Consider the following 27,240-nt stretch of genomic DNA (forward strand, 5'->3'; position numbering starts at 1 on the left):
AAATTTGTAAATATTGTCTTTATTTTAATTTTATGTTAAAGAACTTGCAAATTTCTGTATATTTACTGAAATGTAGACGGAAGTGTGCCTGTCTCAACAGTAGTGGCACCAGCATTTTCATTTTGGATGGGCCAAAGTAATTCTAGCTGGAATGTCCTTCATTTAATTAATTTATAGAAGGTTTTATGGCTCTGTCATGCCAAATATGCACCTTTTGCCATTATTGTGCTGCTTATGTCATAAAAACCTCATCAGCATTTTAAACCATTGACACCTGCATTCTACACAGCTAGAAGTTGACATGTTGCTATAGTGATATAGAACACTGGGTAAAATAGACCAATTTCCGAGCATTGTCACAGCTGAGGTGGACATGCAACCCAAGGACAAAATACTGAAATGGATAATAGGTTTTGCATCAAATATCTTAGCTAAGCAGTTTGGCGTAAATTTGCAAAATACCGTATGTTACACTATGCTGTAAGACTATGTTCTAATCTCATTGGTATGGAAAGCTATGGACATGTTCTGTGTGCACAAATAAAAATCACTGTGATGGCATTATTTTAAGAGGTTTTTGCATCGATGGCTTTCCATACATAGGTACTCAATTGAATATGCCTAGCTGACTACCAATGACAGAAAATACTAAGTTACGTGAGTGACAGTGCTGGCATAATGCTGGCCTGCTCTTATGAATGAATGTGGGATTCCCAGCTGGCTGGCTAGCTACTTAGCAAGCTAGCTGACATTTACTATCTTACGAAGCTACCTACGAGATCTAAAAAGTTTTGCTGGCTATATTCTCATGTTGTCACGAGGCAGGTTCATCTTGATTCCCAGAGCTGCTGTAGTTAGCTAGATATCTAATGTTAAACTGGGGACGTGATCTGTCTAATGTTAGCAGACAAATGTTAACTAACTTAGCCATTGTAATGTAACTGACTTGGTTTAATCTGACAGGAACATTAGTTCACTAGCTAATATTTGCTAACTTCTAGATAATGTTAATGTTAATCTTTAATTTTGTATAACCTAAAGAAGGTAAAAAGTGCCCACTTCCAAGGAAGTCCACGTTAGCATTTGCTTGATTTACAAATCTTGATGGTGGAGACACCTATGATGAGGCAGTCAATTCTAGCAGCGTTACCTCACTAATTATTTTAGCTAGGCCATAAGTTATATATAAAGCAATGCCTTCTGGGCCATAACAATGAACTAATGTGTACCCTATAGCAATGAAAGACCTATGGGGTATTATTGTCTTAAAAATAAATGAATACAGTGCCTTCTGAAGTATTCAGACCCCTTAACCTTTTCCACATTTTGTTTACATTATAGCCTTATTCTAAAAGGGATGAAATTCATTGTTATTCTCCTCAATCTACACATAATACCCCATAATGACAAAGTGAAAACACGTTTTAAGAAATTTTTGCAAATTTATTAAAAATAAGAAACTGAAATATCACATTTACATAAGTATTCAGACCCTTTGCTGTGACACTAAAAATTAAGCTCAGGTGCATCCTGTTTCCAGTGATCATACTTCAGATGTTTGTACAACTTGTCCACTTGTGGTAAATTCAATTGATTGGAAAGGCACACACCTGTCTATATAAGGTCCCACAGTTGACAGTGCATGTCAGAGCAAAAGCCAAGCCATGAAGTCAAAGGAATTGTCTGTAGACCTCCAAGACAGGAATGTGTCGAGATACAGATCTGGGGAAGCGTACAAAAAAATTTCTACAGCATTGAAGGTCCCGAAGAACACAGTGGCCTCCATCATTCTTAAATAGAAGAAGTTTGGAACCACCAGGAGTCTTCCTAGAGCTGGCCACCCGGCCAAACCAAGCAATCGGGGGAGAAGGGCCTTAGCCAGGGAGGTGACCAAGAACCCAATAGCCACTTCGACAGAGCTGCAGAGTTCCTCTGTGGAGATGGGAGAACCTTCCAGAAGGACAACAATCTCTACAGCACTCCACCAATCAGGCCTTTATAGTATAGTGGTCAGACAGAAGCCACTCCTCAGTAAAAGACACATGACAGCCCACTTGAAGTTTGCTTAAAGGCACCTAAAAAACTATCAGTCCATGAGAAACAAGATGGTCTCTGGTCTGATGAAACCAAGATTGAACTCTTTGGCCACAATGACAAGCATCACGTCTAGAGGAAACCAGGCACCACTCATCACCTGGCTAATACCATCCCTACGATGAAGCATGGATGTTTTTCAGCGGCAGGAACTGGGAGACTAGTCAGGATCGAGGGAGAGATGAATGGAGCAAAGTGCAGAAAGATCCTTAATGAAAAAACTGCGCCAGAGCGTTCAGGACCTCAGACTGGGGCGAAGGTTCACCATCTAACTGGACAACAATCCTACGCACACAGCTAAGACAATGCAGGAGTGGCTTCGGGACAAGTCTGTGAATGTCCTAGAGTGGCCCAGCCAGAGCTTGGACTTGAACCTGATCAAACACCTCTGGAGAGACCTGAAATAGCTGTGCAACAACGATCCCGATCCAACTCATGATCCATACTTCTGTAAATGTGATATTTCAGTTTTTCATTTTTAATAAATATGCACAAATTTCTAAACCTGCTTTCGCTCTGTCATTATGGGGTATTGTGTGTAGATTGATGAGAATAAAAATGAACTGAATCCATTTAAAATGAATTTTTTATGTAAATAAATAAATAAACATTCCAAAAATCAAGTGAGTCACAAATATTTTTCATAACTTACAAATAAAACAGTTAATTCACAAATAAATGTAACAGATCCACAAATAAATGTATCTGATTCACAAATAAATACACATATGTTCTCCCATCAATCAATCGAGAGGAGTTGCTGAAATTATCTGGACTTCGCGGTATTTTGTTATAGAACTTAAAGTTACAATCTCGAAGATTTCTGTTTCGTTCTCTTTGGCGGTACCAATGGCGAAAAGCAGTAATTGCAGGTGTGTTTTTGGACCTCACTTCCCAGAGATCCAACCGGATCCAACCAGTGTCGCCTGTGTGACGTCAGTCAGTTGGCACCTGGGCCACGCCAACTATAACACTTACTATTTACTGAAAAATGGTTGTTATAAAAGTAACGTTATGTACACACTCATTAATTAATTGCTGTCTTTACACTGCCGAGCTGGGTTAAAATGCTGTAGCAGACCTGGGGTAGAATTAGTGATGATCAATTTCCACAGAGTTTCTTTATCCACCTTTTGCCCGGTATTAACATCTTTACACTGCAGAGAAGTTTTTGCGGGATTCACTGCGGCTCGTACAATTATGTATCTCGTGCACACTAAACAGTCTTTCTCGTGAATGATTGTTGTGTAATATTTTTGAAACAACTGCCTTGCAAAATGTTACCGCTGGTGTTTCTGGTTTTGCTAGCAAACTGTTCAAGAATAAAGCGGAGCTGGGTGTTAAATTAGCAATCAGAACAAGAATAATAAAACAAAAGCAAAGGAGATTTCATCAAAAAAGAGCAAGGCTGAAGGACCATATGAGGAAGCGTAATAAAATAATAACGCTAATCCATACTGCTGTATTCTTTTATTTAGTTTTCTCTGGTTTGACATTTTACACTGAAATCAGACCTGGCTCTGCTCCACCTATACCCCTGGTTAATGCTCTGTGTAAAGACGGCCTTATTCCGATCATTATAATATATTGATGAACTTGATGGCAATGTAAATAACGGTAACGTTAAGGCCAATTCAGATCAATGATTCAAAACGGTTTTAGAATGTTGCAGAGAAAATTGCAGCGGTGTGAACTGGTTAGTTGCAGAGCGTCTGAAGCCGTTGCCTGGGGTCTCAAAACACCCACCTTGTCAAATCACCAAGTGCAGTTAGAACGTTTACAATCAGACGTCTTGGAATTTTGCAAGTTGCATCCAGTCTCGTTGCGAATCATTGATCTGAACTGACCTTTAGTTAGCTACATTGCAACGTTGCAACAAGGTAGCACTGCATTCGAGAGACATTTTGCGAGGTCGGTACCAGTCGGTAGCATTAGCTAGCGTTTTTTCTAATTGTTAGCTGACATTAAATTGTGTTAATTACCTTGCCTGTTGCGTTAGCTCCGTCTACCCTCTCTGGCGGACCAACCACTGATGGGTGATGGAAAACGCATCACTAACTATGCGCCGCTTGTGATTTTTTCCTGGGAATGTCGCCACAGACACCCAGTTCTTTAATCATAAATTATTATATTATTAATAATAATATAAATTAATATAATAATAGGCTCAATCACCATTGTGTTACCTAATTCGGCGATAGATAGTGACTTAACAGACATTTATTTTAATGAAAATCTTTGAGATTATTACTTTAACTTTAGCTAGGACTGTATTCAATAATTGTGCAGCTCGTGCAAATTATCAAGCTAATTAGTTAACTTAAATATAAAAAGTTTTAACTAGCAAACTACAGACTGATTATACTCAAATTGCATGCCATGATTATCATCTGGGTTTTTTTCCGTTTGTTTGTTTTCGGTTTTAAGGAAAGGATGTCTTCAAATCTGATGGCTGGACTACAATCAGTGGGGGGGGAAAAAACATATTTATGGGTGGTGTGGCTTTCAAGGGGATTAGTGCCAGGTTCCTGATCGTGCCAGTCTGTTATAGTTTAAACGGGGATTCTGCCATGCGTCCATTGTTTTTTATTTGGATAGCAAAGTGGTAGTGCTAAACAGTAAACCTTGATCATAAAATTTCAAGGATAGCTCATATGCGTTCCTTAAATGGTAAGCAGCAGATCATTTTCAGCATCCAAAACTGTGAGTAGGGTGGGTGAGGGCGTTTAAATAAAATATTTTTGGTCTTGGAAATAGCTTACTATGGTTATGAGGTAGTATGATGATTTTTAAAAATGATCCCCACATGGTACTCTTGGCAATAGCGCTTTTTTCTTCTTTACGTCCATTACTCACATTATAATGCAGGAGGTTTTTTAAAGATTTTGAATGATGACCCAGACATAATTATACGGCCCTTAGTGGCAGTGTGGCGAGACTCAAAGAGAAAGCACTTAATTTCTTACCTTGAATGAAAAGCCGAAAAGAGATGTCATGCTCTCGCTAGCTTTCTCAATGTGAGAAGCCTAAATTAAAACTGAAATCGCTTCTACTGTGTTTTAGTATTATTAGCCTGTATGGCAAAAAATCATTTTTATCGGGATGCCAAAGCATTAGTTGTAGCTTATTTGATCCTTATTCTAATCCCACTATTTCTTCCTGCTCCTGTTATAAGTGTCATCATAAAATTATGAGGGACATACATTTATTGTGAGTTGGAATATTACGGCAAAAATCGTGTTTCTAAGAACGTAAATTAATTTGTTTAAACTGCAGATTTTGAGATATCCTGCATTCCAAAGCTGCAGCATTCCATGGGCTACCACGAGTGTCATAGTTTGGGTGATATTCATCCTGCATTGCCCCCTGTAACTTTTGGAATTTTGAGCAGGGAAAAGTATAAGGACAGTAACAGGTGGTTTTAATTGCAAGGTGATTTTTAGCTAGCTAGAGTGATTAAACTTTATGCATGTTAAGGCTGTAGCAATATCTGCAATCGAGCTAGCCAACAGGCAGACTCTTTGCCCAGTGATGAGTTGGGAAATCCGTAAATCAATAACATAAGCATTGGAAGCTTATACATAGCCTAGCCTGCAACGTGAGCCACTGCACCTAACCATGCCTCTTTTTTGTGCTTTTTGGTCTGATATGTTGTGTTGTGTAGGCCAAAGCAAGCTACCAGCCCAGCTAGTTGTGATGTTTATTCGGTGACCATTTGCTAATGTTTCCACCAGCCTACAGCCAAGCACTGACAGGGCTAAGTCCTGTTCATGGTTCTGCTCTCTACTTGGCCTACATTCCCAATAGCCTAACTTGTACAACTCAACACAGTGTCTACTGTAAAATAGCTAAGCCTAATGGTGCAGTGTGAGCACATGTTTGCGTGGGTCATAGGGGGCCCATTAAAAAATCTTGCTCCGGGACCAGTCATAATTATTTTACACCACGGGCCAGGGGAACTACTGTACCTGAAAGACCTCTTCATCCAGGATCCTGGTTCCAAACACCATGATGCCTGAAGTATCGATAATGGGGTGCCCACTTCTGCCCAGAGTTTTGCTGAACTTCTTTTTACAGTCAAGTATCAGAGTGACTGTCCGCTTATGAACACTGATGGCCACTCTGTGCCACCTGAGAGAGGGAGAGAGAAAGAGAGAATATATCCTCAGAATAATCATCCGCTCATAACAAATAGTACAGAGACAATATGATGCAGATGATTTCTAATGAATACTTCTAATGAAAAATGTTTAGGTTTTAGGTTTTTGCAATTGAAATTTTAGGTTTATCTGAATGAACCTAAAAGGTGAATGAAGTATTCAATGAAGCAATGAAGCATTTTTTTGTACAATCTGTGGTTGTGCCAGACTATCAAGCACCTCACCCCTTTCCCAGAGAATGAGGAGGAATTCATGAATCAGAAAATCAGTCTGCCTTCCCTACATTATTAGTGACACTGATGTCAACCAATAAAGTTGTTTTGCTGTTGAGAGCAGTCAGTGGATCCATTCAATGGATTCAAAGTCATGATTGGCAATATGTGGTATCCCCATCCATTATGAGGTTCATGAAGCCTCACTCTCCCACATTTTAGTAGAACTGCAGTTGCTAAAAGCAGATCCGGACACAGGTTCAACCCACAGAAATTATGTCACCACCACAGGAAATGAAGCCACCACTACATGGAGTGCTTTAATCACAGTAGGAATAACCCTAAAGAGAGACCTCTCAGAGGGAACTTACTTTCCGTCAGCCAAGTTGACTCCCCTGAATAGTGGGTAGTCCTCTGGCCCAGGTTTCCCAGAGTGGTCTTCATACAGAAATATGGGAGAGCGTCCCAGCTCCACACCCAGCTGTTGGATGCCCTTCCCATTGTAGACGGACAGGAGGAATGGCTGGCTGCCTTTTTTTGGCCTTACCGTGGCCAGAATTGAGAAATCCTCTGGAAAGCCGGAGTCTGGGGGAAGACAGTTTCAGGACACCTGGTCTAGCCTGATAAAGTAGCAACCTGCACAGTACCTGCGCTAACTCTTAGACATTGACACCTCTCTGAGTCAACACTGCATACTTTTCTCCATAAGAAAGTTTGCTTCAAACAAAGCTTTGATTACATTTTCATTTTCCTGGGCAGGAAATGAGAATGGATTGGAAGGAGCTATAGCTAAGAATTTTCAGAACCACAGGCCCAGGCCGTTGGGCATTACATTACAGGCATATGCTCTGGATAAAACTTACACAACATTTTCACACAGCATTTACATTGCATCCATTTATACAGCTGTATATATACTGAAGCAATGCAGGCTAAGTATCTTGCTCAAGGGTACAACGACAGAGACCTATCTGGGAATCAAACCTGCAGGCTTTAGGTTACTAGCCCAGTTTCCTACCCAGTATACGACACTTGCCACTTCCTTTCCTATAGAATTATTGCACTGAAGGACCGAGTAGCAAATTGCTCATCGTGTCAGGGAACATCCAACTGTTTGAAAACATCCCTTTATATGAAGTGCTATGGCCAAGTTCCCTAATCTGCCTGTCTGCGGCCTTTCACAAACCTTCACACAGTACGCCTCAGTGGTTTTACCTCCCTGTAGTTTCGGCATCATTGTGTTTCACACAGGAGACCATTCAAGGCATAACATAAACTATCAGGGATCCCCATATGCCAATATAACATCTTAAGCAAATATGACTTCTATCAGGACTCCCCATGAGCCGATAAATTATATTATGTAAACATGGTTAGTATCAGTGGTTCCTTTATGGCTATAAAATAAAAAATGAAAATTAAATTTATTATTGGCCCATTCTTGGAAATGTACTCTATATACTTATACTGTATACTACAGTACATCTTATGAAAACACATTTTCAACGTACAAAAATGCCAAGTTACTCACACATACAAAGCATTGTCTTTACTTCAAACTTGGAAAATTCAGGCCTGCATTTAAAAAAAAACTGATATCAGAATTAGGCCAAGTTACAATAAACAACACTGGCTATCTTGGCTGCATTACAAAGCAATTCTACCCAATGTTTTTTAAAATTATTTCAAGTAAGTTTTCTTTTTGTACTGTTTGTTACGAGTAAGTGGTAATAGTAATGCATATACATTAATGTAGGCTATGAAAGAGACATGTGTGTTTTCATACATACATGAAAACACACATGCACACACATAAGTACATGCAAACACACATACATTGTAGCTTAAAGACACATGCATGGAATCAGACATTTTTCCTTTACCATGAATAAAAAAATAAATGAAAGTGTTTGTCATATTTTTAAATGGAAGTGTTTCAATGGGGTATTGCGTACACATACTAATTGTTTGTATGAATAGAGGATCTATACGGGTAGCTAACATTAATTTAGTAATGTGGCGTTTCAGGGTAGCAACAGTAGCCTAGTTAAAAAGTAGTTCACAGAAGAAACAGCACAACGGTGAGTTTGACTGTTCTCACTTCAAGAAAATCAATATACCTGCCATGAAGAAGTCAGTGTTTGTGCTGTTTTCCATACGACCGGTATCGTTACCTACTGGACCAAATAGCAGCGTAGATTTCAGTGCTTAATTTCGGAGCTGTCTGTCTAACGTTATACACTCGGTCTGTCGACTCGTTAGCAAGGTACAGACGGGCGACAAATGAAAAGAATAACCAACATAAAGTGTCTTAGCAAGGTTGTTGCCACCACAAGCCTCCAGAACAGCTTCAGTGCGCCTTGGCATAGATTCTACAAGTTTCTGGAACTATACTGGAGGTACGGAAAACCATTCTTCCAAAACATATTCCCTCATTTGGTGTTTTTATGATGGGGGTGGAGAGTGCTGTCTAACACGTTGGCCCAAAATCTCCCATAGTTGTTCAACTGGGTTGAGATCTGGTGACTACGAAGGCCAAAACACATGATTCACATCATTTGCTTACTCATCAAACCATTCTGTGACCCCTTGTGCCCTGTGGATGGGGGCATTGCCATCCTGGAAGAGATCACTCCCATCACAATAGAAATGTTTAATCATAGGATAAACTTCAATCACTGTTCCTACTGAAACACTAGCCAGTTGAGAAGGCTTTGTGACTGAAGCTCCTGCCATCCATGCCCCAATAGTGAACCCTGTTTTAAAGTCACTTAGATCTTTTCCTCTTGCCATCTTGATCCTCAATCAAGGTCAACTGGGTCTGCCCACCATTTTTATACATGCTACAGAGCATGATAGGATGTTAATTGCTTAATTTTATCATGCAGTACGAAATTTGTTGACATGAGGTCAGAAGGTGCAGAAATGAATGTTTTAAGGGCTGCAAGTCTGTGATTATTATGGTTATTTTTGTAGGAAACCCTGAAAGGTGCCAAGCTCTCAGTGCTATATAGGTATGGGGCATGCTAAGGCATACTGTAACTTCACACGATGACATACCTGCCAGGTGAATAGAGATATTGTACAAAAAGATATTGTACGAAAGTCGATTTTGCAACTGTCAATCTAAAGAGCACATGGACTCAAAATTCTCATGGAAACATGTTTCCAGAAAAAAAGGCAAATGTCAAATGGATACAAAAAATCTGTTCCCAAATGATAAAAAATTTAAAATTTAAAAGAGAATTTAAATATTTCCGAGATAAAAAAAATGGCAAGCTTAACGGGAGAGTCAGCGTAAATGCACTGTTGTCAGCTGTGGTAATAGTTACTCACTGGATGTCAGGTGTTGTTCTATTAGTAGTTAATGGAACTGGGAACAGACAAGCAATTCATTTACAGGGTAGTTCACTTGGTTGTTTACGTACTGATGGTGCAGTTTGTTTGGGTACATAGGGGTTAGCAAAAGCAAGCATTACATTTTTGTTTGGTTGCTATTATTAAGACCCTTTGACTGTTTTGTGCACAATTGCAAATTGATTTTTTTTTTAAACTAGATAACATTAAACCAAAAGAATTATTATCATATGCAACCTGGATACTAAAATCTGGCCCTGAAGTCACTAGTGAGTCATAGATCCCACTCACCTGGTGCCCCAGGTCTAAATCTGTCTCTGTTTAGAGGGGAAGAATAACAATCAGTAGTACTGCTGGCCTCAGGGGCCAAATTATATTTTGACTGATGTAGGCAGTTGAGCTACATAACATGCCAGCATGTTCTACAGCAGATTAAAGAAAGCAATAGGTCTATTCCCTCAGTCATGCATGATGATGTAAGAATGATGTCTGAATTGCCACCTCTACTGCTTGAGAACACAACATAAAAACAACAGAAACTTAGATCACCAGTTGAGACAAAATGAGGTTTAGGATCACCTCTATGAATAGATATGAATCTCCTGTAGCCTGGTATCCAATTAGGTGTCCAGTTACAGGGGCTGATGACAATTAACATGTTTAAACTGCAATTTTGCCTTTTATGTTCAATGCACTGCCCGTCGACTGAATGTCTGCATTCTCGCTTCATTTGATTTTTTATTTACTTTTTATTAGGGTACTGATGTCCCATATTTTGTGAATTCTTAATTTGTCTTTTTTTAAATGAATATTTTGTAAGAATTTCAAGGGATATTGTAAGTGCCCTTCTGGCCATGGAAATGTCTTCAAGCTTCAAGAACTTTTTACTTTATCGTAACTGTTAACATACCAATGCCTAATCAACACAGTCAAGCAAAAAACGTCAACATGAATGATGTTTATAGACAGTGTATTTAAACCACATGGCACTGCATATATATATATAGCAGTAGCCTGCATAAATATATTACACAAGAGCAGTGAACTGCAACATTTCAGGAAAATATTTTCTTCATATGCCTTATGAAACCAATAATGCCAAAAGAAAGATAAACTTCACACATGAGGTCCAGCAGAGCTGAAGCACACAATTCAAACACAATTTCTTCTGACCTCTGACCTCTAATCCCACTGAGGGGACTGATCCCAGGAATGGTCAGACAGGAAATGTGGGTGGGGGGTGCTGGGCCCTTTACGGTCCAGGCCAGGGTGTATAAAAGTCACATTACTGTCAACTTCAGGAAGAACAGATATCCCCATGATGCCCACCAATCACAGAAGGAAATAAAGGTATTCCCATGATACCATCCAATTTGAAGGAAGTAGAAAGAGACAGCTAATGTTGATTTTTTAAATTAAAATTTGCTAATTAAAAATGACCTATTTTTGATTACAAGAAAAAAAATGACAAAGACATAAAAATGATCTTCAAGTTTAATAACTTCAGAATATGTAATATTCTTATTTAAAGACATATAGGTGGAGTAAAACAAAATTTCCCAAAAGGCAATCAAAACTAGTAAACTAAAATAAAATAAAATAGGTAAATTCTTGAAGACTGAAGAAATGTATTTATTAGGCTTTAAACCGTACAAAGCGAATATGCAGCCACAGGAGCAAAAATGGCTATCTACACCACTGTACATGCTGATGCCACAATGTGTTTCGACACCATATTCTTTTCCTCAGGCAGCTAGAGAGTACGGTCCTGATGTGTTGTGGTATTTGAATGTATACAGCAATGCAGATAGCCTTTTTTCACCTGTGGCTACTTATTCACTTTGTGTAGTTAAAGCATAATAAATATATTCCTTCAGTCCTTAAAAAATTCCATATTTTTTGTTTATTAATATTCTTATTTAACAACATGTGATGATATGATAGCCTGGAAACAGAAAATATGAAAAATACAGTTTTAAGAAATTGAATCGGAGTCAATTGGAGTCCCATGATAACATTCAATATAAAAAACTGACTTTACGACTTGGTATTCTTCAGCAATAGTGTCAAAACATCTATCACCAAACAATAAAGACGTTTGGCAATTTCCAATGCAGTTTTGCAAAATCAAAAATTTTGAAAGGCGGACAAAACTGGTTTATGCAGTGTCAGGGAACAACATCTATTGTGGTCAAGCTATCCACTCTTTGAAGATGCTTGGTCAGACTATTTGTGTAGAGAACTCCAGGTCAAAAAGGCATGCACAGCTGCACAGTATGTGATAGCCCATTTCACAGTGACTTAACAAAAGAGGGGGAAAGGTATTACCCCCCTTTTCAGTATATTTTCAGAAAATCTTCAGAATTTCTTTCTACACTCACTAAATTTACTGTACTAATGAAAATATATAATTGATCAGATAAATAGCAACAAATAAATTAATTAAAACATCAAGCTTTTTTACAGTAGACATACAAAGCTAATGGAAACAAAGGAACATACATTCAATTCACAATCTTTCATAACTCCTTCCCAACTCAACACTTCATTTTGAGTAGCGCTCACTTACATAGATTTCTGAAGAAGATTTAGGGCCCAGTTTTAAACTCAGCAATAGAGGAGTAAGGAGGAGGCTGATATATCCTACTCGTACCTGGCGATTTCCTGATATTTGCCCGTTTTCATTTCAGGGGTTGCCACAATGCCATGACCGCCCCCTTTCCCTGCATGAGAGAAAAGGCACATTTCTGGGCCCATTTGAAGCATAGCTAGCGTGACATATGATTTATGCAGTGCACTAGCATTCCCCTCTCATCTTTCACTGTACACTATTCAGAATTCAGAACTACCTGAAGAGGGACATCTGGTTCCACTCTGTCACTGCTGGGCTTGCCTGTGACCTCCTGGCACGGTTTGAACAGATCTGAGGGTGATGACCTTCACTGATTTAAGACTTGCAGCCTGTTGAACACTGCATGGATAAAGTGTATGAGCTAAGTATGAACTACAGCTTTTATGCTGATTATTAACTTTGGATATGAGGTTTAGAGTTTCTGATCATTATCAAGAGCATGACAGTGAAAGTCTCTAGCTCGCCAAGATCTTCACATCTTTGCTTATATACATTTAAACATGAGTTACTTCTGACCAGTGATGGCCTCTCATTGAAGCAAATATGTTTAGCCCCCCTAATAAATTAAGTTCAAATTATTATTTTGTGCAGCCAAAGGCTTATCACAAAATATAAAAATCTCTTAAATGGTTGCTTTTATTGGTCACTGATTCAAGGTGTTGTACAGTTGTAAAGTTTAAACCTTTTGCACTTTGATGGAAAAACACCCTGTCTCAAACAGTAAAACCACTCAAAATAACAAAAGAAATAACAAGGCCGGCCTCTTCCCCAGAGAAGGGCTAAAATTGACACTCCAGGTTGATGATTATGGTATTTTATAATCCAATAACTGTTCGCAACAACTCATACAACTGCTAATACTCCAGTGATGGTATTGATATCACTAAAATCCCCCTCCAAGCCCTGCATTATTTACATTGAGCTGAAAGCATTTTCAGAAGCAAAGCTGTGCAAAGCTGTGTACAGCTGAGGCCAAAAGTTCACATACACTTAGGCTAAAGATATTCAAAGTCAGTTTTTCACAACTCCACACATTCATGTTACCATCCATTTATTTTAGCAAGTCAAATAGGGCATCTACTTTGTTTACATCAAAGGCAATTTTAAAACAATTGATTAGAGACAGATTTATTTCAGCTTTAATTCACTATATCAGAATTCCAGTGGGTCAAAAGTTTACATACACCAAGTTGACTGTCTCTTTTAACAGTCTGGAAGATTCCATAAATTGATGTAATGACTTTTTAGAAGCTTCTTATTGCCAATTGTCATAATTAGGAGTTCATTGGGAGTTTATTGGCACCTGTGGCTGTATTTAAGGGCCTGCCTTTAGAGCCACTGCCTTTTTTCCCTGGATGCCATGGATAAATCCAAGCAACTCAGCCAAGACATCAGAAAAAAAACTGTGGACCTCCACAAGTCTGGTTCCGCCTTAGAAGCAATTTCCAAACAACTGAGGGTACCACGACCATCTGTACAATCAATTGCATGCAAATATAAAAATCTTGGCACCACAAAGACACTGCATATTTCAGGAAGGAGGCACAAATAAACTCCCAGGGCTGAACGAAATATGGTCAGAAAAGTTCAACTGAACCCTAAATCAACAACAAAGGAACTGGTGATGGTGAGTTAGAGGAATCAGGTACCAAAGTGTCATCCACCATTAAGAGTATCCTATATCGCCATGGCCTGAAATGCTGTCACGCAAGGAAGAAGCCCCTACTCCAAGACCAGCATAAAAAAGGCAGGATGAAGTTTGCAGGTGATCACCACGATGAAGACCTAGCTTTTTGGAGGAGTGTTCTCTGGTCAGATTAAACGAAAACTGAACGGTCATAATGATGAACACTGTGTATGGAGCAAAAAGGGTGAGGCTTTTAATCCGAAGAACACCATCCCAACTGTGAAGCATGCTGGTGACAGCATCATGTTGTGGGAGTGTTTTGCTGGAAAAAGGACTGGTGCACTTCAGAAAATAGATGGCATCATGAGGAAGGAGGATTATCTAGATATACTGAAGCAACACGTCAAGACAGCATACCTTCAAAGTTGTAACAAAATGGCTTAAAGACAACAAAGTTAAAGTATTGGAGTGGCCATCACAAAGCCCTAACCTGAATCCCACAGAAAATTTGTGGACTGAACTGAAAAAGCGTGTCTGAGCAAGGAGGCCCACAAACCTGACTGAGTTACACCACTTCTGTCAGGAGGAATGGGCAAACATTCCAGCACAATATTGTGAGAAGCTTGTGGACGGCTACCCCAAGCGTTTGATTCAAGTTAAGCAATTTAAAGGTAATGCCACCAAATACTAACAAACTGTATGTAAACTTTTGACCAACTGAAAATCTGATATAGTACATAAAAGCTTAAATAAATCTGTCTCCTAGTTATTATTTTAAATTGACCTCTTATGTAAATAAAGTAGATTCCCTAATTGACTTAACACAGGAAATGTATGTTAACATGATATGTGTGGAGTTGTGAAAAATTGATTTGGAATGTCTTTAGCCTAGGTGTATGTAAAACCTTTGGTATGAACTGCGTGCTCGACGTCCTCACTGGGGTCTTGATTTGTCTGCAGTTCGGCGTCACAATCGACGTGAGTGGGCAGGAGCACTCACGTCGATTGTGACTCCGAACTGCAGACAAATCAAGACCCCAGTGAGGACGTTGAGCACGCAGATGAGCTTCCCTGAGGCAATTTCTGACAGTTTGTGCAGAAATTCTATGGTTGTGTAAACCAACTGTTTCATCAGCTGTTCGTGTGGCTGGCCTCAGATGATCCTGCAGGTGAAGAAGTCGAATGTGGCGGTCCTGGGCTGGCGTGGTTACATGTGGTCTGCGGTTGTGAGGCCTCTTGGACGAACCTCCAAAATCTCTGAAGTAACACTGGAGGCGGCTTATGGTGGCAGAGTAATAAACACCCATTACTCTGGCAACAGCTCTACAGGACATTCCTGCAGTCAGCATGCCAATTGCATGATCTCATAACTCTTGAGCCATCTGTGACATGGTGTTGAACAACAAAAAATTTAGCATTTTAGGGTGTCCTTTTATTGACCCCATCATAAGGAACACCTGTGTAGTGATCATGGCTTTTAATGAACATCTGGACATGCCACACCTGCGCAGGAAATGGATTATCTTGACAAAGGAGAAATGCTAGCTAACAGTGATATAAACAAATTTGTGGGCAAAATTTGGGCGAAATAAGATCTTTCTGCACATAGAACAAATCTTTGAGGTATTATTTAAACGCATTAAAAATGGTTGCAAAAATAATAGTGTTGCATTTATATTTTTGTTCAGTGTACATATAAGACAGTGTAGGAGAAGGAGACAGATTGCTTCTTGCCTCCAGAGTGAAAACATTCCATTTAAGGATTTTCAGGAGGTACATTATAATAACGGCAGTTAGTATTTTGAATATTTAAAAAAAAATTCTGATTACATTTCTTGGGGCATATCTCCTGTTAGATTATATTTACTGACAACTTTTAATCATAAACATATTTCTAAACATTTTCAAAAATTTTGTTACCAAAGTGCACCATTTAAAACAACTCTTTTTTTAATCAGAATTATTATCAGAATTTTACATTGACTCGCTCCTGATTAAAATGTTCATGTGTAGCTCTGTTCACCTTATTTCCATTGGGTGTGGCTTTAAAATCATGGGTGCATTTGAGAAGCAATGCAAGCTAGTGACGTGTGGTTATGCTACCACTACAAATGTAAGCAACGTTAGCAGTCTTTCCTGACAGTCCCCCTCTCCAGTGTATTCTAGTTTCTTTCAAAGGTTGCTTTACATTCGTTTGGGGTATAGTTTCATTTCAATTGTAGACTAACGTTAATTGCTTGCTACTTGTAGGTTGCTTCATTCACAATTGCTTTCTATACCGACAAAAATCTACCTAGCACTTACAGAAACAAGGGCAGTCTTGGCTAACTTGATGCAACCGAGCCATTCCAATCATTTAAAATTGCTCTCTGTAGCAGCTAACATCAAGCCAGCGTTTGCTACAGCATACAACTCTGCTTGCCTCCGTTGATGCACCCCACATTACAACAGAGGCTAGTACTGGCTATGAGCCGATACTTATTCACAGTAGCTATATTTAAAATTAGTTAAAATACAGCTATTTTAACACATATTTATTGCCTCATTTTCATTCTTAAAAGATTTTTGTTCACATTTATTGGTGAAATGAAAACAACAAAAGTTTAATTTGGCTTGGCTAACATGCAATACTATCCTCTGGGTAAGACTTAGTCTCTAAGGTAATCGATTCAACTCTACGAGTTCACCGAGCTGAATTAAATGTTTTTAGTTATATGTTGTAGGATTAGGAAATGAGCTGAAATTCAGGTATTATAACATATATTTCTCGCCTCATTTGAATTCTGGTAACATTTATTAGTGAAATGAGAAAATATTTACATTTATTGTGAGCTTGGGCCATCTCGTCTGCCATCGCGCAATGAATGGTGGGATATTAGGTCAGTTCTCATTGGGCAAGGATGCATCGGGTGTGTCTCATTACCAAGAATGCAAAGAATAGACTTGTGTTCTTGGGGAGAATATTCTTGCTAGTTGTTCTTGGAAGAATGAACTCGGCAAGATCACAAGGACAGAGAGCGCTGTTATATGCATTTGAGATGTTATGCGTGCTTGTGACGTGTGGTTACGCTACCTGACAGTCACTGTCCTCGGTGTATTCTAGTTTCTTTCAAAGGCTGCTTTACATTGGTTTGGGGTATAGTTTTATTTAAACTGTAAACTAGCGTTAATTGTAGGCTACGTAAAATATGAAAGTGAACAAAATGTCTCTTATCCTCTGTTCTCTAGCTAGTTAATACATGTCAGTTGCTTAATTCAAAATTGCTTTCTATACCAACAAAAATCTACCTAGCACTTTCAGCAACAAGGGCAGGCTTGGATAAACCGAAGCAGCCAACCAAGCGTCAACAATTTAGCCGAGCCATTCCGATCATTTAAAATTCCTCTCTGTATCAGCTAACAACTTCAAGTCAGCGTTTGCTACTGCACCCAACTCTGCTTGCCTCTGTTGATGCACCCCCTCTATAACAGAGGCTAGTACTAGCTATGAGCCGATACTTATTCACAGAAGCTGTATTTAAAATGAGTTAAAATGCAGATATTTTAACACCTGTTTCTCGCCTCATTTTGTTTTGTGATTTTATTCACATTTATTAGTGAAATGAAAACTAAAAAAGTCTAATTTGGCTCGGCTAACACGTAATAGGCTACTATCCTCTGGCTATGAGTTGGACTCTAAGGTAACAGCTTAAACTCTGAATTAGAGCCGAATTAAATGTTTTTACTTATATGTTGTATGGTTAAAATGAGCTGAAATTCAGTTATTATAACATATTTCTCACATCATTTTCATTCTTGTAACATTTATTAGTGAGATGAGAAAACAAAAAAATAATCGTGAACTTGGCCCGTCTCGTCCATAGTTCAGTGGTCTCGTCTGCCATCGCGCAATGAATGCTGGAATATTTGTGTTGTCAAGTTCATACAAGTTACCAAGCAATGCATGCTCGGTAAAATGGGCGTGTCAAGAACACTTCCGGGAATTTTATCCGTTCTTGGCAAAAAGCGAACTTGTGTACTTGGGCCACAAAAGATGATGTTTCACAAGAACACAAGTACAGACAAGAACGCGTATTGAGAAACAGCCATCCTCAATATTTGAAGGGAATCAAGACAACTTCCAGGATCTTTAACCATTCTTGCTTCTTTGCGTTCTTGCTTTTGGAACTGGACTTGGGCCATTAAATATGATGGCATGCGAGTTCACAAGACCCCAAGAACGCACAAGTACAGACATTGAGAAACACCCCATGGCTGCGTTTCCGAGTTTCGATGTACCTTAACGTTTTACGAAGGTTCTTAAGGTATACCTTTCAAAGGGAAACCGCTTTTTTACGAGTGTTTCCCGGACTATACCTTAAGGCAACTGTTAAGGGACACCTCAAAGGTACATCGTAAGTTGGAGCTGGCCTTCACTGTGGTGCTGAAAAGTTTATCAATCGATGCCAAGCGAATCGATTGTCTCACTTGTAAAGGCTTGTGAATGACGTTTTAATATAACAAGTGTTGTCATAATCATTTTACATCAATGTAATATTGCAGAAGAGGGAGCTATGCCTACTAGAGATCATCTGCTAATCTCTTTAAGAGTCCGTTAAGACGAGACCTTGTGATAGTTTCAATAAATACGTATAGGCTACAAAGGATAAAATAAAAAGCATCAATCGGGACATATAAGCCATAGTCTGGGACTTCGTGGAAGCCCTGGGAAAAGGATATAGGCTACATATGGGTGAATTATTTTGTTCTTATTGAAACAAAGGTCTAATGTTAATTTGTTTTTGTCACACAATATATAGGCAACTGTAGCAGCATATCACTGCACTGCACTGATTCCCGCGAACTTTTCTCTGCAATGCAAAAATGATCGTAGATGAAAGGCAAAAGCGCGTCTGTGGAAATTGATCATGATGAATTCTATACCGGGTGCCTTATGAATAGGTCTACCTGTTAAAGTGATTTGTTCATCCACCTTAATTTGCCTTGGATAATCTTAAATTTAACCAAGAATATCATTATTGGGTTGTTTACCGAAAATCGTAAAACAACATGGTAAGAAAAATGTTCCGTAATGTTGATATTTACCCAGTGCTATTTTGTTTATATAGGAGGTGTGAGCTAAAGGAAGGGGATGTAGATCATTTGGCTATGTTTGTCCATTATGAGCCACTGTACCTGTATGTGTGTTTATGGCTAGGCCAATCAACGTGCTCTAATTCGGTCATGCAAGTAGACTCACTCAACATTGTTTTTGCACACACAGGTTTTACATTCTTAATAAACCGGCGGTTTGTTCCAAGTCAGTGTGATCATTGACTCACACACAAACGAACTAATTTCTACAGGGTATGCAGTCAGAAAAGCCATATCCTAAGTTAGCGCCACTACGTGTAAATTAAAAAAACTTTTTTTCTTTTCACAAATTGGATTAGTATCATGGATAGGCCCTATACTTAATTACCATCATGATGGGGATAGACAGGTAAAACGACAACATTCTCACGACGTGCTATGCACAGAAACGTTGATTGGAAAATTAATTTTCGTAAAGTTAATATTAAACTATCTATGTAATTTTCGCATGCAGATGTGCTACTAGATGCGCACTGTAGTACAACTGTCGATTTGAAAAGCAAAATGTTGGCATAATAAGGCTGAAACCGCGGAGCGCATCGCTAAGGGACAGCTTACGAGTGCCCCAGACCACCCTTTTAAAGGTATACCTTAATTAAGGTATACCTTAGCTAAGGAGACGCTGGGAAACAGCTCGAGAGCTAAAGGAAGAGCTTAAGGGATACCTTACGACGCACGTAGCGCTAAGGAGACTCTGGGAAACGCAGCCCAGGACAGTTTAGGGACAGCCACAGTGCCCTCACCTGGTGTCACTGGGTAACTTGTCTCCATACCTTCATAAGGAGAGAAATTTACTCAAGCACACTTTTTGTTAGGAAATAATTCCAGATTTGGGTTGAACACATTGCTACACTACACTATGCAATCTTGATACACTGTGGAAAGACATTGAGAGTTGGCAGTTGGTTCATGTAAGAGATTGTGCAGTTATTTCATGTTTTTCAGAGTTTTCATGACAAACACAAGAACAAATATTCATATTTGGTATGGTTTTTATGGTCTCTGCGCAAGTGATGCTCTGGTTTAGGTTTGAAAACCAGCAAACCTATAGAAAATCTATTTTTAATAACTTTGGAAGTAAACTATTTTTGTGACACTCCTCCTAGTAAATCCATCTGTCTGACCCTCAGGAAGGAACCAAATTCCAATCTTCCCCCTCCAAGTAAATTTATGATTTTATGAGCCTTTTGTGGCGACATCAACCCGCCTGCGCTGGGTTCTTATAGGAGAGGAACAGGGCCCTCTGGGAATCTGCAATCAGACTTCCCACACAAGACTCTTTCTGTGTGTAGACTGCTGTCAGGTATGCTCATCTTTATCTTTGATATTATGTACTTTTATTGTTTGACTATTTTCTAAATTCTGTAACTACAAATTGACTATTTTAAGTGTATAACCTACCTGACATTAAAACTGTTAATGACTTGATTTGTGTGGTCTTGGTCAATGTTTCGTTCTTGTAACAGCCCTCTAAGTCGGTTTCCCCCAATTATGACTAGGGAACTGCCCGTTGGACTTGTTTGATCACCAAGTTTTCAGTTAAGGCGGGACCGTCAGCAGAACCAAGTTGATCCTGGGATGACCAATATTGGCCCTTTCGGAGTCCCTGAACCCTAATTAGGTTATACTCCCCATGAGGGAAATCTCACAACCGCTGTGTCGTCTGCAAACAGCTAGTTAAATTGTTGTTACGGGCGCATCCGCGGTGCGTACCGGGTGAAACTGCGTTGACCCTCGGTGTAGAACTTCAGACGAACTGAGTTCCATTCTAAATCAAGCCTAAATTCTAATTTGGAACATAACTTTTAATTTGGAGTCAGATACAACGAGTAAGATCAGCGGGGATAGTAGAACATAGATACAGTATTCACAGGCTGCTTAAAGAATAACCTTTTTCCAACAGCAACAGAGGAAGACATTCTGCATAAACCGTCACTCCGAACTATTTCCCTCCTTGGTGTAGTTTCGAGAGCCTACAATACTACACTGCCGCAAAATATTAAATTTCAGTTAGGTTTTTTAAAATGGTGTCACAGCATGTTTGTTACAGATAGTTAGCAAGCCAACTACTAAATAATATTTAAAACAGAGGATAAACTATAAACATAGTCAAGATAAACTAGCTCCTCGCTCTACAGTCATTCATGGACATCAAGCTGACACTATTGCAAGTATGACACTTTTGCAACTGTTGACTTGCTCACTCTTAGAAATTTCCACTGTATCAAGTCAGACCAACGCACAATCAAATAAAATGGTATGCCTAAACAAAAGCATGCAGTCACAGTGCCCAATCACCGATATTTATTATTTTATTTTTATTTATTTTTTTTTGGGGGGGGGGGGTTGTGGGGGGTGGCGGGGAGGCGGGTGGGGGGGGGGGTGGCTGGAGAGAATGGTGAGTGGCTAGTGACTTCGGAAAACCACCGATTCATCCCATGTGAAGCCCTGGACTCATCCTATATTTCAGGTTAAACAGCAGGAAGACATGCGAAGGCTTAATTAATTTGCTCACGTATGCCATTATACCCACACTACTTCACTGAATCCAGGACACGGCAAATTTTCAATTAACTGTGTTTATATTTTATTGTGGGTAGGGTTTCTGTATCATATGCATGTGTTTTGAAAGTTAATGATTTTAATCTGAAATGACATACTGTACGTTATTACATACAGCAACTTCACCATGTAACCAAGCCCCCACCAAGGTGTTCGGCTTACTCACCAGGGTAAAGCTGTTTGGTGGGTACGCTAAGCTGTGCTTCTTTGGATACTCTATAAGCCACATCAGGTCCTTTGGAAGACTTCCTATGAGCACAGAAACCTGTTGTTTTTGTCACTCCTTCTGGCAGACTGGGAAAATCGAATATCTTCAGGAGATCAGCAGGTTCAGCTGCAGGGGGAGAGAAGAAAGCAGTAGTGTCACTGTCCTGCACATGCTCAGACATTACATTACATTACAGTTATTTAGCAGACGCTTTTATCCAAAGCGACGTACAAAAGTGCATATCATGGTCATTGGACAACTACAAAACACAGGTTCAATAAAATACAATACTCATTTCGTACAGCTATGTATAGCCAAGAACACAGTTCAGTTCACGCAGTGACCATTACTCTGACCAAACTTATGCCAAGCCAAACTAGGGAGAAGAACAAGCTACAATATTAGGACATTTACAAATTACAAAAAGTTCTGGAATGGAGGTACATGTAACATGAGTGTCATGAAAGGGGGGATTTAAAGTGAAATGATTCACAGAGTGGTGGAAAATCAGTCCAGGTATAGTCTGAAGAGATGCGTCTTCAGACCACAGCAGAAGATGGGTAGTGAGGGAGAGGTTTGAGGAGGGACAGGAAGTTTGTTCCACCACTGAGGAGCTAGAGTGGAGAAGCTCCATGATCCCTTTACTCGGGTGGGAGGGGGTGCAAGGCGCCCTGCTGCTGCAGAGCGGACTGGTCGAGCAGGCGTATAGAAGCGAATCATGTCCTGAACCTGATCTTGGCAGCAACCGGTAGCCAGTGAAGTGACCTCAGCAGAGGAGTGATGTGGGAGAATTTGGGAAGGTTTAAGATGACTTCTCACCCTTCCTGATATGAGACATAAAGGTCAACACATTTATTGGTGCTTATCCTCTGCCTCCATTAGGAAACACTGACCAGGGCCCTGTTTTCTGCAACCCCTGTATATGAAGTTCATCATTAGACCCCTTTTAATATTTATACCTTATAATGTTGACCTAATACTAAACAACTTTGAAATGCAACACTTCCATCGGTAATCATTGTGCAAGTTTAAATTCCAAAGTGGGGAAAATTCACAGCAAGATAATCTCACACTTACATTACATGTAATGCTCTTATCCAGAGCGCCTTACACAACTTTTACATAGCATTTACATGAGTATATAGTGAAGCACTGCAGGTTAAGTACCTTGCTCAAGGGTACAACAGCAGTGTCTTACCCTGGAATTTAACCTGTGACCTTTAGGTTATAAGACCAGATCCTTACCAATTATACTACACTGCCACCAGTATGAATGCTGACCTGAACATACAGAGATGGCTCTCACACTGACCTGAACACACTCACCTTAAAACATATTTGTGACTGAGTCTGAGAACTAGCATGGAAGTATTTAAGTTAATGCTTAATTTCTATTAATGAACAATTCATGACACATTAAAAAATATGACTTGTATTCATTTCATTGTCTATCCTAATTGGAGGGGTTTGGAGGTTCATTGATTTTGTATAGCAAGTGAGACCTGGTCATTGAGGTCTAGGTTGCAAATTGCGTGGCCTGAGGACAAGGGCCTGCAGGGGATTGGTCTCTTCCCTCACTGAGTGGACACAAAGGCACCATAAGGTATTGGGCAAGACTAATAGCATGCAATGTTGAGATACACAACATATGTCATTCCGGAACAAAGAGACTGAGGGTATTTAAGCCAGGTAAGATGACCAGTGTGTTGAAGGTTGTCTTGTGTTTCAGTGATCTTTCCACTGGCTGGTGTGACATACAATAAAATTTTCTCTAGTAAAGTGTTTGTTGCATTTGGTGCATTCTTGCATTGTCCTGACTTTGATTCCATGGAGGGAAGCTGGGTCTTAACACACTTAACGCTTGTTGATTATTGTTAATCTGTTACCTTATTAATGCAGCATAACAGGAAAAAGTAATGATTTAACACTAGAAAGGCAGCATAATACTTCCTATTACCACCAATTGTACAACTTTTTATTGTCCAGCATTATAGCATTATAGCATTGATTTCTGCACCCCCAGTGAGCTCATTTTATAAAGATTATGAAACCATATGTTGCAAAACTTTTTTTTTTTTTAAATTAAAGGACAGCTGAATCAAATCCAACAATGTTTCGAGGCATATTACAGACACACTGAGAAAAGCACAAAATGGAAAAAGTAGTTAAAGAAATACAAAGTGAAATATTTTTAAATAAGTAATTTCTTCTGTGAAGAAAATGGCACAAAAAAATGGTACATTTTTAGTTCAAATTATTTCAGAAAAATTATGGAAGGAGGAGGGTACTGCATTTCCAGTGTTGGAGTAATTTTTAATTTTATTTTAAAGTCTAAATTCCCAATGGCATGGTCTCTGGTTTTTTAATGTTAAAGGGTTCATTAATAGAATTATAAATATTCACAACTTATTTAGGGTTAAGTAAGGCTCTTTTATATATCTTTTATCTTTTATATTAAACCAAAACATTAATATTATATAATCATCACTCAATATTACTTAATATTTAATTAGCAAGGCCCATCAAAATGAACAGATACAGAGATTTAAAAGGAGATGATTTCATTTGAAGCATTAGTTCAATATTCTCCAAAAACTCTCCCTGGATCTGTAGCAGCTGTACCATCTCAATCTGGCCCGACACGCCACTGCAGAAAAATGTTTTCTACAGAACTGCACCCAATGCTCCTAAGATCCCCACTACACTCATACATCGCACAGTGCTCCACACCACCCCTACCGTCCCTAAAATGTCCCTATGACCCTAGCCAGGGGATCTCTGTGTGCATTGTGTTCATCCTGTGGCACTGGAATTCACAGTGCAGGTGTTTGTGATGCTTGGAACGTCTGTGTTGGGATGGTAGGTATGCCATCCCGCCAAGTTACGCCTTGGCAGGGCGGCATGCCCCATACCTATACAGCGCTGAGAGTTTGGCTTGGTTTTCAGGGTTCCCCACAGAAATAACCACAACAGCCACAGACTCTCAGCCCTTAAAAACATTAATTTCAGTACATTCTGACCCCATTTCAACAGACAGAATTCATTAACAACTTCACATGGCCACACGATAAAGCCCCAAACTAAGGGGATTTTGTGTTTTCTCCTTTGTCCTGCCTCCTAGCCCACAAAGAATATGTCTCCCCATTGGTACAGTCAGGTCCATAAATATTTGGACATTCACAAAGTTATTGTTATTTTAGCAGTCTACCACAGCACATTGTATATTGGCTATGTATAAAATGGTTGTAATTTCTACATTGTTCATACAATATTTTTGACAAAGCCCTTAAATTAAATCTGAAAGTCTACACTTAAATCGCATCTTGATTGTTTCATTTCAAATCCATTGTGGTGGCGTACAAAGCCAAAATGATGAAAATTGTGTCACTGTCAAAATACTTGTGGACCTAACTGTAATTTTACGTACACCAGCCAATTCTTCACCAACACCAGCCAATCAAAATGTTGCATACACACGCAAAATGGACATATCTTTTTACCCAAGAAAATAGCCTGTCACTACAGCTAGTCACTTTGTGGTAACCTCACAGTTTATGGATCCTTGAGTCACAGGTTCAAGCCCCATCTGAACCAAATTTCTTATACATGCTTATTTGCTCACTAATAATTTAGTCTTTTTTTTCTCAACTCATGCTTTTGGACCACATCTACCCGTCGTTAACCGAACATATGCTGCAGTATGACATACCATCTACACGTTCAGTTAACCTCATAAAATATTGCCAGGCCATAAGGATACAACAGAAGCTCAGTTGTGCTTACTGATCTGTCTTCTTCTTTAAAACCACCAACACATCTGACCAAAATAATTCTTGCTTTCAGACAGCTATTTCACAGTGGTGCACTGCTAATGTAAATGACTGGCCAAATCTGGCCAATCCTTGCCCATTTAGGGGGTACCCTATTTAAAGCTTTATAACTCCAGATGTGAACACCACAGACTTGAAAATTGGCTCAAATGAAGTAAGACATTTGTACCATTTACAATACTACAATTACTTAGATAAATTCATATTCATAATTTTGGAAGAAATAAAGTGCCAAAAATGCAATTGTCCAGGAAAAAAAAATCTAAAATTAATTTGCTCTTTTTTAGTTTGCAATGAAATACTAAACTACCAATGAACGCTTACATTACAGTGTGAACTATCCTCATTATAAACTACCACTAACCAATTTAAAGACACTCAATTTCAAAAATAACATAAATAACCGAAATGTTTGAGCAGTAATACTTACATAGCAATGATGAAATTTTATCTGTCTTCAGTAGATAGAGACAGAGACAGTAAATCAATGATACAGTTCTATCTGCTTCTGTCTTACTCCAGAAAACAATGTCAGGTAGGTCTATCAGCAAGCATATGGCTTAGCTATGCCAAGAAGTCCTCAATGATTATAGTATTTTCCAAGAAATTATGAAAAATCATTGACAATGTTTCGTCAGCTGCCGTGTCTTTTACTGCTACCACAGAGTGAATGCGTCAGTCAGTCGGTTTACATGATGTTTGAAAAAGTCAATTTATTGTTTTAGTCCAGCTAAAACTTGAATTTTAAAAATCATGTAAACATTTTTTAGTGGTGAAAGAATATTTTTATGAATGCCCAGATAGACAGTATTGTCCATTATGTCATGGGTGGGGGGTGTAGTTGCAGATGAGACTGCAGGGAGGGGGTGCTTCTTAAATGAACGACCAGAGCGACAAAGGTGGCGCTGTGAATCTCTGTATTCAGCATAGTTGTCGTGTATCGTCTACTAATGAAACTAAAACTGGCGTCGTGGGCTATGCATGGCAAATTGTGGTCACTCACTCACTCACTCACGGACGACTTTTCAGGGACATTTTGTGGGATGCATGCGCAGGTGGTGCTTTGTTTAATAGGACGCATGTGCATGTGGTACGGCACGACATTTTTAAGCACAGCTTTATCGTCGAACATTACTTTAGCTAACCCTAACATGTTCGCGTTTTGCCTACTTTAGCTAACCTAGTTAGCGCGTATGGATGCTATCCTGCACGCATGAGTAGGAGCTAAGGACACACAGCTACGACCACCGATACAGATGTATGGACACACAGAGGACAACAAATAACGTTACAGAGGTGAGGACGTGCCATAGCTAGCTAGCTATATAGTACGGAGTGCAAAACTGAGCTTTAGAATGTTGCATGCAATATATGCGCATGAGCTCAACAACACATTTCTCACAAAAAAGGTAGTTTGTAGCCTTT

General features: G+C 39.2%; 1 protein-coding gene across 1 annotated transcript in view; it reads right to left on the reverse strand.

Moving 5' to 3' along the window:
* LOC135233731 (collagen alpha-1(V) chain-like) overlaps positions 1 to 27,240 on the reverse strand; it is a 133,501-nt gene that overhangs the window by 91,216 nt on the left and 15,045 nt on the right. The window contains exons 2-4 of the mRNA XM_064297531.1: positions 21,944 to 22,111; positions 6,838 to 7,051; positions 6,063 to 6,225 (exon numbers count right to left, since the gene is read on the reverse strand). Coding sequence (XP_064153601.1) covers positions 6,063 to 6,225; positions 6,838 to 7,051; positions 21,944 to 22,111 — 545 coding nt within the window. The remainder of the gene's footprint in view (positions 1 to 6,062; positions 6,226 to 6,837; positions 7,052 to 21,943; positions 22,112 to 27,240) is intronic.

This window comes from Anguilla rostrata, chromosome 10 (genome assembly GCF_018555375.3).
Source record: "Anguilla rostrata isolate EN2019 chromosome 10, ASM1855537v3, whole genome shotgun sequence".
Taxonomy (NCBI): Eukaryota; Metazoa; Chordata; class Actinopteri; order Anguilliformes; family Anguillidae; genus Anguilla; species Anguilla rostrata.